The 13,056-nt window shown below is 41.7% G+C and overlaps 1 protein-coding gene across 3 annotated transcripts in view; it reads right to left on the minus strand.

Moving 5' to 3' along the window:
* Nucleotides 1-13,056, minus strand: part of LOC134539385 (neogenin) — a 118,170-nt gene that overhangs the window by 9,476 nt on the left and 95,638 nt on the right. For 2 of the 3 annotated variants that reach the window (XM_063381374.1, XM_063381375.1), the window contains exons 20-22: nucleotides 7,912-8,046; nucleotides 6,414-6,581; nucleotides 3,131-3,252 (exon numbers count right to left, since the gene is read on the minus strand). In XM_063381374.1, the coding sequence (XP_063237444.1) occupies nucleotides 3,131-3,252; nucleotides 6,414-6,581; nucleotides 7,912-8,046 (425 nt within the window). The remainder of the gene's footprint in view (nucleotides 1-3,130; nucleotides 3,253-6,413; nucleotides 6,582-7,911; nucleotides 8,047-13,056) is intronic. The other variant, XM_063381376.1, reaches the window with a different exon arrangement.

Consider the following 13,056-nt stretch of genomic DNA (forward strand, 5'->3'; position numbering starts at 1 on the left):
TACGGGAATGTGCTGTTTGCAGGAATAACCATATTCCTGGTGACACCTGTCACTAATATGCCAGCTAGACCTACATGCGAAACAAAGAGCATGGGGAAAGTGTAAGCGTTGTCTGCATTGCAGGAAGTACGGGAATGTGCTGTTTGCAAGAATAACCATGTTCCTGGTGACACCTGTCACTGAACTGCCAGCTAGAACTACACGTGAAACAAAGAGCATGGGGGAAGAGTAAGCGTTGTCTGCGTGGCAGGAAGTACGGGAATGTGCTGTTTGCAGGAATAACCATGTGCCTGGTGACACCTGTCACTAATATGCCAGCTAGACCTACACGTGAAACAAAGAGCATGGGACAATAGTAAGCGTTGTCTGCGTGGCAGGAAGTACGGGAATGTGCTGTTTGCAGGAATAACCATGTTCCTGGTGACACCTGTCACTAATATGCCAGCTAGACCTACATGCGAAACAAAGAGCATGGGGAAAGAGTAAGCGTTGTCAGTGTGGCAGGAAGTACGGGAATGTGCTGTTTGCAGGAATAACCATGTTCCTGGTGACACCTGTCACTAATATGCCAGCTAGACCTACATGCGAAACAAAGAGCATGGGGAAAGAGTAAGCGTTGTCTGCGTGGCAGGAAGTACGGGAATGTGCTGTTTGCAGGAATAACCATGTTCCTGGTGACACCTGTCACTAATATGCCAGCTAGACCTACATGTGAAACAAAGAGCATGGGACAATAGTAAGCGTTGTCTGTGGTAAGGAAGTACGGGAATGTGCTGTTTGCAGGAATAACCATGTTCCTGGTGACACCTGTCACTGAACTGCCAGCTAGAACTACACGCGATACAAAGAGCATGGGGGAAGAGTAAGCGTTGTCTGCGTGGCAGGAAGTACGGGAATGTGCTGTTTGCAGGAATAACCATGTTCCTGGTGACACAATGTAATGTTGCAAGACCCCTGCCCTCCTAGCTGAATATTATTCTTTTTAAACTTTTTTTATGCATGTAAATATTTCTTAAAAAGTCTTTCTAATGATATTTTACCGTTTATTATATATTTTAGGGTTGATATTTTTCACTTGCTATGTGTTTTAAGAAGGTATTTTGTATTTTATTAGACATTTTTAATCATTACTATTTTTATGTTATTATTCACAAATGAGCCGTTCTACTAGATTTTTATCTGTTTTGGCCTACTTTTTCAGGTTTTTTCTAAATAAGTTTAATTTTGTAAAGTAATTTGTATTATGATTGCTGTTCATAATTTTAATTACCGTGTTGCATAATTCTAGAACAAGGGACTGTGTCTGATGTGATGGTTAAAAAGAGAGGCATGAGAGGCCTGTAAGTGTGAATGAGAAAGGAACAGTGTTTCCCCGCCAACAGAGATAAAAGCTGGGATTCCCCACTGGTCGTGGGAAATGTGTGATAACTGCTATCTCACGGTGTGGGAGAGAGAAAGGGAATGTAATGTCCCTGGCTCTATGGAGAGAAAACTGTTTTCAATATTTGTTCTGTGTTCCTATTGGCTTATATCTGTAAGTGAGAATGAAGCGTGCGTGTGATTGGTCGGTGAGGTCATGTGACTTCTACTCCCTGCGTGGAGGAGACGTGTCATGACCTCATGAGTTCATCAGTAGTCAACGGGCGATCGCTGCCAGGCGAGGCCGCGTTTCAGCGGCTCGCGGATTTTCACCCGGTGCGGCCGTATTTGAGGCCATACTTATTTTTGTATAATTACAGATTTTGTATACTGGAGGATTTAAGCGAAGTTATATTTTTTGTTAATCTTCATCGCCCGAGCTCCGAGCATTCTCGTCAGGCAAATGTACGACTGGACTGAATGAGCGAATTATTGAAAGTGTTTGGATTCGTCTGTGCATTCTATTGTGAAAAAATAAAACAAAAACTAAAATTGGCGGAACATCTGTTTATTTTTGTATGTAACGAACCGTTACAACCTGTCACTAATATGCCAGCTAGACCTACACACGAAACAAAAAGCATGGGGAAAGAGTAAGCATTGTCTGCGTGGCAGGAAGTACGCGAATGTGCTGTTTGCAGGAATAACCATGTTCCTGGTGACACCTGTCACTGAACGGCCAGCTATAACTACACGCGGAAACAAAGAGCATGGGGAAAGATTAAGCGTTGTCTGCGTGGCAGGAAGAACGGGAATGTGCTGTTTGCAGGAATAACCATGTTCCTGGTGACACCTGTCACTGAACTGCCAGCTAGAACTACACGCGGAAACAAAGAGCGTGGGGAAAGATTAAGCGTTGTCTGCGTGGCAGGAAGAACGGGAATGTGCTGTTTGCAGGAATAACCATGTTCCTGGTGACACCTGTCACTGAACTGCCAGCTAGAACTACACGCGGAAACAAAGAGCATGGGGAAAGATTAAGCGTTGTCTGCGTGGCAGGAAGAATGGGAATGTGCTGTTTGCAGGAATAACCATGTCCCTGGTGACACCTGTCACTGAACTGCCAGCTAGAACTACACACGAAACAAAGAGCATGGTGAAAGAGTAAGTGTTGTCTGCGTGGCAGAAAGTACGGGAATGTGATGTTTGCAGGAAAAACTATGTTCCTGGTGACACCTGTCACTGAACTGCCAGCTAGAACTACACGCGAAACAAAGAGCATGGGGGAAGAGTAAGTGTTGTCTGCGTGGCAGGAAGTACGGGAATGTGATGTTTGCAGGAAAAACTATATTCCTGGTGACACCTGTCACTGAACTGCCAGCTAGAACTACACACGAAACAAAGAGCATGGGGAAAGAGTAAGCGTGGTCTGCGTGGCAGGAAATACGGGAATGTGCTGCCTCCCGCGCTCGCAGACGGCAGGAAAGACATGCGCGACACTCCACAGTAAAAAAATTAAAGTTTAGGATACGGGTGCGGAGTGATGACAAATTGATACAAGGAAATGCAGTATTTACTACGGGATAAAAAGCGTAGTTGTTCTTCCAACCGGTAAATAATTTTTGTTTGGTCACTTTTTTTCTGGAAAAACTTATAGAACAAAGGTTAACTAACTTAATTCCTACCAGGGGAACTAGACATTAGTAACTCGGATATTATTATTTATATTCGCTTGACGGTTGCGTGTGAGCCTCGATGCGTGGTCACGCACCTGCAGACGGCTGTCGTCGGTGCTGGTGGCGGCAGAGCTGGTGACGCGGCCCTTGCCCGAGGCGGGGGTCGCTGGCTGCCCTCCGACCTTCTTGTACGGGCTCGCCGAGCCTTGCGGCCGCACTGCGAACACCACGTGACTCTCAGCTGGCCGCTTCCCTCGGCACAACCCACCTCGGGTTCCTTCTCCGACACATTGCATATTGTTGCAACACGCCCACCAACAGTTTGGGAACATTTACAGGTGGGCACAACGTACAAGCAGGTACAGTCCCTACAGGCATGCAAGCAGACAGGCACCACCAGCAGACGACTGGCGGGCACTCCATACCCGCGGGGACTACAGCACACAACACAAACACAAAGAACAATACAATTCAAAACAAAGACAAAACTAGAACCGGCTAATAGATACATTAATTATAAAACAAAAAAATTAGGATATACTAAAAAAGAAAAATAATTTTACAATGAACACAAGTATTGGAACAGGCAAGTTCAATGATTACTAAAATTTCAAAGAAATAAAAAAATAGGTATATATTTCCTACTAAACAAAGCCTGACTACAGCATTGTAGCTTCTAGTAGAAAGGTGGATTGGTGGTACTGCTTCTATAACCATATGAGCAGAGCTCATTGTTTCTGAAATGAAACTTCCTGACAGTGTGTAAGAGTCAGTGGAGGGGACGATATGATCGCAAGTGCGAAACAATTTTAGCAATCAAATTACTTGTCGAAAACACAGCAAGCCGCAGCATTTATGGCATGTTTGCAATATAACACACTTGCATACTTTCACTGTGATTACTTGTGCACTTGTACACTTGCACATTGGACACACTTGCATATTTCCATACATTCTCATACACTCGCACAAGTGTACGCTTGTACATGTGTTTAAAATATTTGAGTACTCTACAAATTTTGTACTCCTCCATCTGTGAAGTTTCCACCTCTGACGCACATGCTGTCTCTCTGGGAAAGTGGACAGCCCTGAGCCAGCTACTAGAGCAGTCAGCACCGAGATGCACGTATGCTAAGCAGTACGTGGCAACTAGCTGGTTATTTGCACTTTGTAGGGACACGAATGTCTAAGGGATTGCTCCCCCTTGCCAGCCCTCTTAGCAGTTGGGACCTGCCGGCCTGGGGCCCCCACGGGCATGGATACGGGGATAGGCCGTATACGCGAGACAGGAGAGGTGTTAGAGATCCGGCTATGTCCAGAGGCTGAGGCTACCCATCCCAGCGTAGACACCACCATCACCCCCTGCCTCACTCAGCTGACCAGACAAGTGGCTGCATCCTGAGCTCTTAGACGTTATCAGCACTGCTGGCGCCTACATCACACTGGGACCCAGTGAACCCGTGGTCCGGTGGAGGCCTATCCAAGCTCTGCTAGCTGTCCAGGCTAGTACCGGAGCTGTGTCGCTCACAACATTGACCCCGCATCGGGCTAGGGAACCCTTGGAGTCTGCTCCAAGTGATCGGAGCACCACTACCCAGTACGTAGTTTGGTTCAATGTAGGTTGGTGGAAAAACTTACTTCAAAATCTGCCTAACAAGTGACAAGAAGCTAAATATTTAAAAAAAAATCATTTTTTATATTGCTGTGGTTGCAGAAAAAATTTGATTAAAGAATACTTTCACTAGATAATGCAACCAAATGTTAAATGTTGACAGAAAGTAAATTCAGTGATCATTGGTAGAGGTGGCAATTGAAAAACACTAAGCAATCACAATATCTGCTTAGTGACCTCTGCCTCTTATCTGATCTGTGAACTGTCCTGAAATAACCACGGACAATTTGAACAGTTACAAAAGTTTCCGATAAAGTGTAAGCACTCGTGAGCAATTAATCATGCAAACTAAACACTGAAATGACTTTATCTGAAATGTCCTACCCATATTTCAAAAATTAAAATGTTTCAGAGATATAGCATTGATTACAATTTTTTTTGTTACTTATTCTACTTATCTTATTTCCCTTTAATTTCTGTTCAACTACATACTTTACTTATGCTACCCTGTTTTATTGCATAATGGTCGCACGCGCATAATCGTCGCCCCCATATTTTAGGGCGTCAAAACATGTAAATAAAAAACTCTCGCATAAACTTTGCATGATATTCTTTGTCCCACAATTAGATTCCGAGCGCTATGTGTAGGTATCTTTTCTGAATTAAAAAAATGTATTTTAAAGTATAAATCTAATATTTATTCGGACATTACAGCTTACTTATTTAATTAAGGGAAATACGAAGTTCTCTGAAGTGTACATTTTCTTTTAAAGATGTTTTTAAACGTTATAACCTTTATCTATTCGTCTGCGTCGCCGCTGTATACCGCTTATAAAAATGTAGCCAGCTCTAGTTGGCATCATTCATGTTTGGTTATGTTGCTTCCCGTATAGAGCGCGCGCACGTAGTCGAATATCGATATCCCACTGATTCATTTGTTGAGTGCCGAGTTAACTACATTTGATGGCCCGCACTCTACCATGGTAAGTGTGTACGACAGTTACGCGTTAGTTCACGTCACATATTCAAGTGGCTTGAGTTTGAGTCATAGATTATGTTTTTCTATTTAAAGTTGAAGGATTTTGTTGCATGAATTATTAATATAAATTTTTTGTCATGCTCTTGTATACTCCATCTTTTTTTTTACATAAACGTACTTTTCATGAACGGGTTTTGTTTTTATGAATAACTTTACCTAACAAAAAAAAATTTTTCTGCATAATCGTTGCACCCCTACTTTTCAAACTTGATTTTAGTATAAAATGTGCGATGATTATGCGATAAACACTGTATTTATGTACTAAGCTACTAACTTATTTATTACTTCAAAAAAAAAATTATTTAAATTGTGTGTTTTATTATTAATTGTGATGGAATCGGCAATTAACAAATTATATTTATTAATATTATAATTTTTCTAGAACATTACAATCCAAGAATGGAAATAAAAATACAAATGCTTTGAACCAATCAGTAGATCTCAAGATGCAAAGCAACCGACTTACTTCACATAATAAACTTGGCATTTTCAAGGACGATCTTTATCCCTTTAAACTGACCACTTGCAGATTTAAGAAATTTAGTACAAAATGATATAATTCTATAAAATAGGATGGAAGGAATAATTCATGTATGTCTGACAGACTGGGTGTCCTGGATTCAAAGACATAAAGTAAAATTAGTTAAATAGAGTACGTTAGTAACAACAATAAGGAACAACGCAGGTAGATCACAACTTGAAGCTGGCACCGTACCCGGACTCTTACCTACGTGTTTGGGCTGCGGGGTGCCGGGGGCGGACTGGGGCGGGGGCGCAGGCACGCTGAAGCTCTTGAGGGGGTGTCCCAGGCGCTTGCCCTCCGGGGGGGGCCCCGGCGCCCCGGGCAGGCTGGGCCCCGTGTCGTAGCCCCCCTGCGTCGCGTCCAGCGTCTGGGCTGCAACACGGCGGCACACCCTCCAAGCTACACACCCCGGTCTTACATCGTGACTCGCTATCAGCCACTGATGAAGAGTTCTGACGGCCCTGGGCTAAATATGAGGACGCGCCCCCGCCAGGTGTGTTGTTACGGTCGGCCTAAATAGTAGTACTATATTAGTTTGACTTTGTTTACTAGTGTGAACATTTTAACATGGTTCATACTGTTAGAATGTGTTGCCATGTTGATTTTATTTTGTAAGAAGTTTATTAAACAGGTGTTGGGAACAATGAATTTGTGTTGTACTGTTGGTACTTACATTTTTTTTTGGGAGAGAAGGGGGGGGGGGTCTTCTGATAAATTGTATGTGACGAGGGTTATGTGAAATGTGTTTTAATAAAGAACTTAACAAGTATGTGGACTGATACAATATATTCTGATTCCTGCGTATTATGGTAATAATCAAACACATACTACCTATAAAAGTTAAAATCAGGTAGTCCCAAGCTTGTAAGTTCACAGCGCAATTAGTTTTAGTGTTTTGTCTCGGTCTAGTTGAAATATGTTGGGTAGATGCAATAGTGCATGCGAAGACAAAATTTCAGCGCGCCCCTTGCCTTAGCCTAAGGGTTAATCAGGCCCTGCTCCCGATCGTTTCTTAGAGTAAAGTGAGCTTCAAAACTTCAAAAAAGGTTTCAGAGTCTTGGTAATAATTAAACACACTGCCATTTTTGCATCAGGTTAATTGTTGATATATGTGTTGTTAATTTTTGTGTTGGCAGCCGGCTGGCATACTCAAGCGGGGCAAGTGCAAGAACAAATGATAATATTCGAAGACAACTTGAGTGCGTCGTATCAACATGTTTATTGTTCTCTTGCGTTATTCCATGTTAATGAAACTTGCTACTCTCACAACAGTTTTCTTGCGTCGCTCTGAATCCCTTGTTTCCCCTACCCGGGGACAACAAATTAATGACAGAATATTGACCTCGTAGGTATCAACAATATATTGAATCGACTTTGTAATTTAATTTTTTTTACATGCAATTTTTTCTATGTACTCGAATCGAGATTGCTCAGGAAAACAAAGCCTAGGATGAACTATGTAACAAAACATTGCTCTTTTTTTTTTAACTTTATTACCAGGATAAACTTTAATATGTAAACAAATGTATTAATTTTTAGAAATATTACTTTCTATAACTAATGGGTGCTGTTTATTATAAGAGTAGAGTACTTTTTTTTTAATCCCATTAAAACTGAGCGTACCGAACTAGGGTGTAAGTCGGAAACAAACCGAACACACTACTATTGGGTAATAGCGATGTACTGAAGTGAGGACTCTCACCGGCCTGGTCGAGGGTGACGTGGGCCCGCGACACGGAGTACTGGGTGCGGGGGTACACCGGCCGGGCCACGCCTTCCCCGCCGCCCGTCTGGGGGACCCCGCTCGGGACCGGGGTGCCCGCCACCACCCCTGGAACTGGCCCTCACCCGCTCCATCCACCGCCTGGCGCCAGTCGACAACAACGCACGACAGGACCAAGCAAACCACTGGGAAACCCACACCAAGACACCAAAAAAAATATTTGGAAACGACACCAACTCTAGCAGTTAAATAAGCCAACGAACAAACGACAGAAATAAACACAAGTTCAACATGTTTTAATACAACTTTTTTTGCATTTGTTTCTGCCATTTCTTTGGTATCCTTTTTGACTGATAAAGGTGTCTCCGTTTGATTCCAAGGTCTGTTTCGAATTTGTTTGGTCCCTGTGTGTTTTTTCGTTAATTTATTGTCGTCCTGCCAAACATAATCTTTGTCAACTCAATTAAAGCTCGATCTCACACACATGTTGGTTATTCCTTTTCTCTTGTCATTTCTATTACTTGAGTGTTACTCCTGTAATCTTATCAGGATGGTTCTCTTGCATTTTATGTTTTGTCTCGAATTGCTTCACACAGATATTTAACGAAAATTATCTAATTGAGGGAAAAAAATCATGGCAGTGTTCAAAATTATAATTACATGTGTGACCTTTTTAATAGCTCAAAAAAAATGTTTAGAAAAAAAATATCTGGTGAGAAAATACGTGACATCACAAAAATCACAAGAGAACTACAGGAAAATCACTTCAGTGGGAAGAGAAAGTTAAATAATTAATTCAGCATGTGAGACAGAGCTTCAAGCAATGGGAAACTTTAATTTAAATGCACACAGCATTAATGAACCACTATAGTAACAAAACTTGGAAGATAAAAACGTTGCTCCCATCAAAGCGAAGGACACAGAGGGACGAACATGCAGATGCGCGACAGACACAAGAGCAAGCAGGGTGAGTGAACCGCAAGCAAAGCCAAAGTGCATGAGAAGACAGTTAGTTTGTGCTGAGCAAACACCTACTGGGTCGACTGCTGTGGCGGTGACACCCAGTTGACGGCCCTACCTGCTGACGGTTTGTGGCAGTGGGGCACACAACCAGAACGGGCGAGACTTGATCACGATGTCTGCAAATACTCGGCGAGTCAGTTTCAAAACTCTTTAGAACCTTACAACATTTTTTACAATACATAATACGCAAACCCCAAAATAAACACAATCTTCGCAGCATCGAGTCACTTTTTGTTATGTCAGAAGCTAATATCTTTTCAGATATAATTTCCACATGATTTAAATGGATATTCTCCAACTGTTTATTTATTTTTTTTTGCGAAAATGAACTGAACTGAGGCGTTAAAAAAAATAAATTGCAAGTTAGCAAAAGAATGCTGGAAATTGAAGTTTCTAGCACCGTTACTGTTTATTTCACGACTTTTACATTATCTTTGAAACCTGTAGACAGCCTGTTGTTCGCTCTACCATGCACGTATGTGTTTCAATACAGCACGCAGCATACGACTGTCGTACTTTGAGCATTTGTCTATCCTCGTTTCATGGAAATCACTTTGCTGGTAAGACCAGTACCACAGATTTTAAATTATTGTTTCTGATGTTTACACCTCGAAAATTGCATTCCTCAGTCAAATGAGGACTTTACTCCTTTTGTGGGAACACATTCTGCAAGTATGTAAACCATGAAGTATTTTTTACAGAAAATATGTACATACAACGAAACCTTGCAACAACAATCAAAATTTTTAACAATAAATTATATATATACATACTGAATACTGATAAAAACAAATTAAATATACTTTAAACATTTAATATAATGTTACTCTATGACAAAATCTTCCTTGACTCTTGCTTACTTGCATTACCGCTGACTCCACGGTATTTCACACACTCGGCAAAACAGTTTCAAGCCCCGGGCAGACGGGTCTAAACACAAATTGCACGTCAGTGATTGACATTCCACGCACCGGCTATCTCCCATGACCATCCACTGTAGCGTCATCATAAGAGAGATAAACACCGTATGTGAGATATGGGGTTGTCATCGAAGTAAACATGGCATTTGAGTACTACCTGTTACGAGAACTCACTAAAACCACGTGAAGAGTTTCTACAACTACGTGAATTTCCATAACAAATCTAAAATTAACCAACACAAACATAACATAATCTAGGATGGACAGATTATGTCTCTTGAGCCATCTATGACTATAATCTGATTACCAGGGTGATAATGTGTAGTTTCATCCTTAAACACACACGTGGAAGTTTGCAATAGGACAGGAGACGTTTGTTTACAATTCTGAATGGTGAGGACTGCTACAAGCATGCTCAGGTTTGCTGAGTGTAAGGATAGTGCTTAAATGTCAAGATTTAAAATTATTTTTTATGTAGTGGGTTCACCTAAGTTCCATGTAATAAACCGTGTTTAACTATCAAGACGTAACAAAAAAACATTACCACGAAAGAAATTTGGTGACTTGGAAGGCCTTGAGGTGATTAATTAATATTTACTTCTTTCACATGTGATAGCACAGTTATAGGTTCTCACAACACAATTAAGAATGGCAATCAGTTAGTCTGTAATTCAAACTGTACGTAACTGAACTGCGACTACGGTAACTAGGAAATGCAATAAGCTGTCCCGGCTACTCACGCTCTCTCTGCAGCTGCCCGTCAACGGGAAAGGTGATTTTCTTGGTTTTCACCTTTCTCCGCCCCGTTGATGCTTTCTCTTCCACTGCTATACACGCGGCCGTGCGCAAAACAAACACCAAGCAAGTGCAACAACCGACGTGCGAGCACGGGGCGTGAAACCAGCGCAGGTGAGCACTGCTGCCAACCCCACTGCCTCCTCCAAGCCTACTCGTCCCTTCTCACGAGTCGAACCAACACCCTACGTGGATTAAGCATCAATTACATTTTTATAATGCCTACAATGTTCAAGTAGCATGTGCCGTTTGCTAAACGTTCTACTAAAAATTAATAAATTACAACAACATCAAAACATCCACTTCGCATTTTCCATGCAACAGGTTGTGACGCAACAGGCACTGCAGTCTCGACATTTGCGATCAAGTTACCAACACACGGCTGGGCATACTTAACCAGATACCAAAACTCATCGCACACACAACAGTTCGGAGAATCTGGACCAACATACCTCATTTGGGATTAACAAAGTACAAACATAATGTAAAAAAAATTTTATCGGCTAAACCACAATAGTGATGATATGCAATATTGTAAGGCAAGCTCTAAAAGACATGAAATGGTCATTTCACTCAATGTGTATATTTGTGCTTTGCTTTCTTCTTTGGAAAATCAAACATTTTTGGCACAGTAGTCAAAAATGTCATAAGTTTGATTAGGTATGAATATTAAATGCAGCCATCTTCTCTCAAACTGCTTATTTTGAGGCCCACAAAGACGAGAAAGCATAAGACTTGTTCCCAACTCGATGAGAACTCCAAGAACTGGAGACACTGAAATTGGTTTTATTATCTTAAAAAGATAGATAAAAATATAGATAAGTAAAAATAAACATAGATTTTTAAACCTACATCGTTATAGTGTGACATACAAAGATATAGAGAGATATGGAGGTAGATGTGTGTGTGTGTATATATATTGAGATATATGTGTGTGTATATAGAGATATAGATATGCATAGAGAGATAAAGAACTACAAAGAGAGATGCTTTGTATATGTGTACCTATTTCAAACAAATAATAAAAAAAAAAATTGATTGATTGAGGCATTAGGCATTAGCTAGTTTTGAATATAACCAAAAAACCACCATCAGTGGCCACTACACTTTCCGGAAGGCATAAATACGGACGTCTGCTAACTGAAGTTCACGCCCGCCAGGCAAGGAGACAAAACAGGCAGCAGTGCGCACCAGCGGGGAAGGGGGAGGGGGGACAGAGCTCCATGCAGCAGTCGCTGCAGCCTCCTCCGGCAGCGAGCAGCGCTACTGGGCAGTCCGTGCAGCACACACACACACAGAGAGCTTCCACCCCGACCTGCCTCGCAACACAACCGCCAAACCGTACACGCAGCCTCGACAAAACATCCATCACCACTCGCGAATATCCAGCACGAACGAGAGTTGACATTCTCTCGTGATGGGTCAGTTTCCATTTCATGATAAACTATTTCATCGGTCCCACTGAAACTGTACTACTCCGGATTAAATGATATTGGAATCAAAGATGATAAGATTCTTTCACCAGGGTGTGAACTTTCATAAAGTATAACCTTAATTTTTTTTTTAGCACTTCTTCGTCCTACACTTCGTTAAGCCACATCAGGTTATATCAGCTCGTCGTGATGGGTACAACGGTGATTGGCTAACAGCAAGTTGAACTCCACAAGGTGTGTGTACTGTCTGCAGTGCCATATAATTATTATGTATCTATGAAGTACTATGCGCGTATTTTCAGAAACAGTATCTGCCGAAACTGTTCAAAGTGACAGGTAATCAGCTATATTTCCCTTCACAGTAGCTTTGTAATTGGTAACTGCTGCATTAACACTCGTGTGATTATAAGAAATGTGTTGACTGCTGTTAAATCACATGTGGATTCCACAATATGAATGATTTCTTAAATAAATTGCTTTGTCTCTCATGTAACCGTGAACACTCGCCTCGCCACAGTCGTCTTCGATCAACAACATAGTCCGCGTCCCCAAGGACTTGAATCATTCTTTGCAACAATCTTGTAGATGTTTTTCCATAATGTACATTCAAACCCAGGGCTACCTTTCTCGAGCTCACCAAGCTATCAAGGTTACTTCACATGATCCAACACCCAAGGTTAACACCACAACGTCCAGCGCACGGGGCAGCAGGAGACGGCGTCGCGAAATGCGTCTCGGCTTCCGATGCAACGCCTTTGCAGAATAATTGTGGACACAAGTGCTGGCAATTCTCAGTGTATATGCACGTAACGCAGAGAACAAATGAATGTTTTTTGGTTTGTGTGCCACCTCCATTTCGAAAGGACAGTCAAGATTGTGTTTGTTCTAAAAATATAAAGTGTAAACATTTATAAAAAAAATTAATGTACATAATAAGTTTTTTTTCCTTTACC

The sequence above is a fragment of the Bacillus rossius genome, chromosome 15 (genome assembly GCF_032445375.1).
Source record: "Bacillus rossius redtenbacheri isolate Brsri chromosome 15, Brsri_v3, whole genome shotgun sequence".
Taxonomy (NCBI): Eukaryota; Metazoa; Arthropoda; class Insecta; order Phasmatodea; family Bacillidae; genus Bacillus; species Bacillus rossius.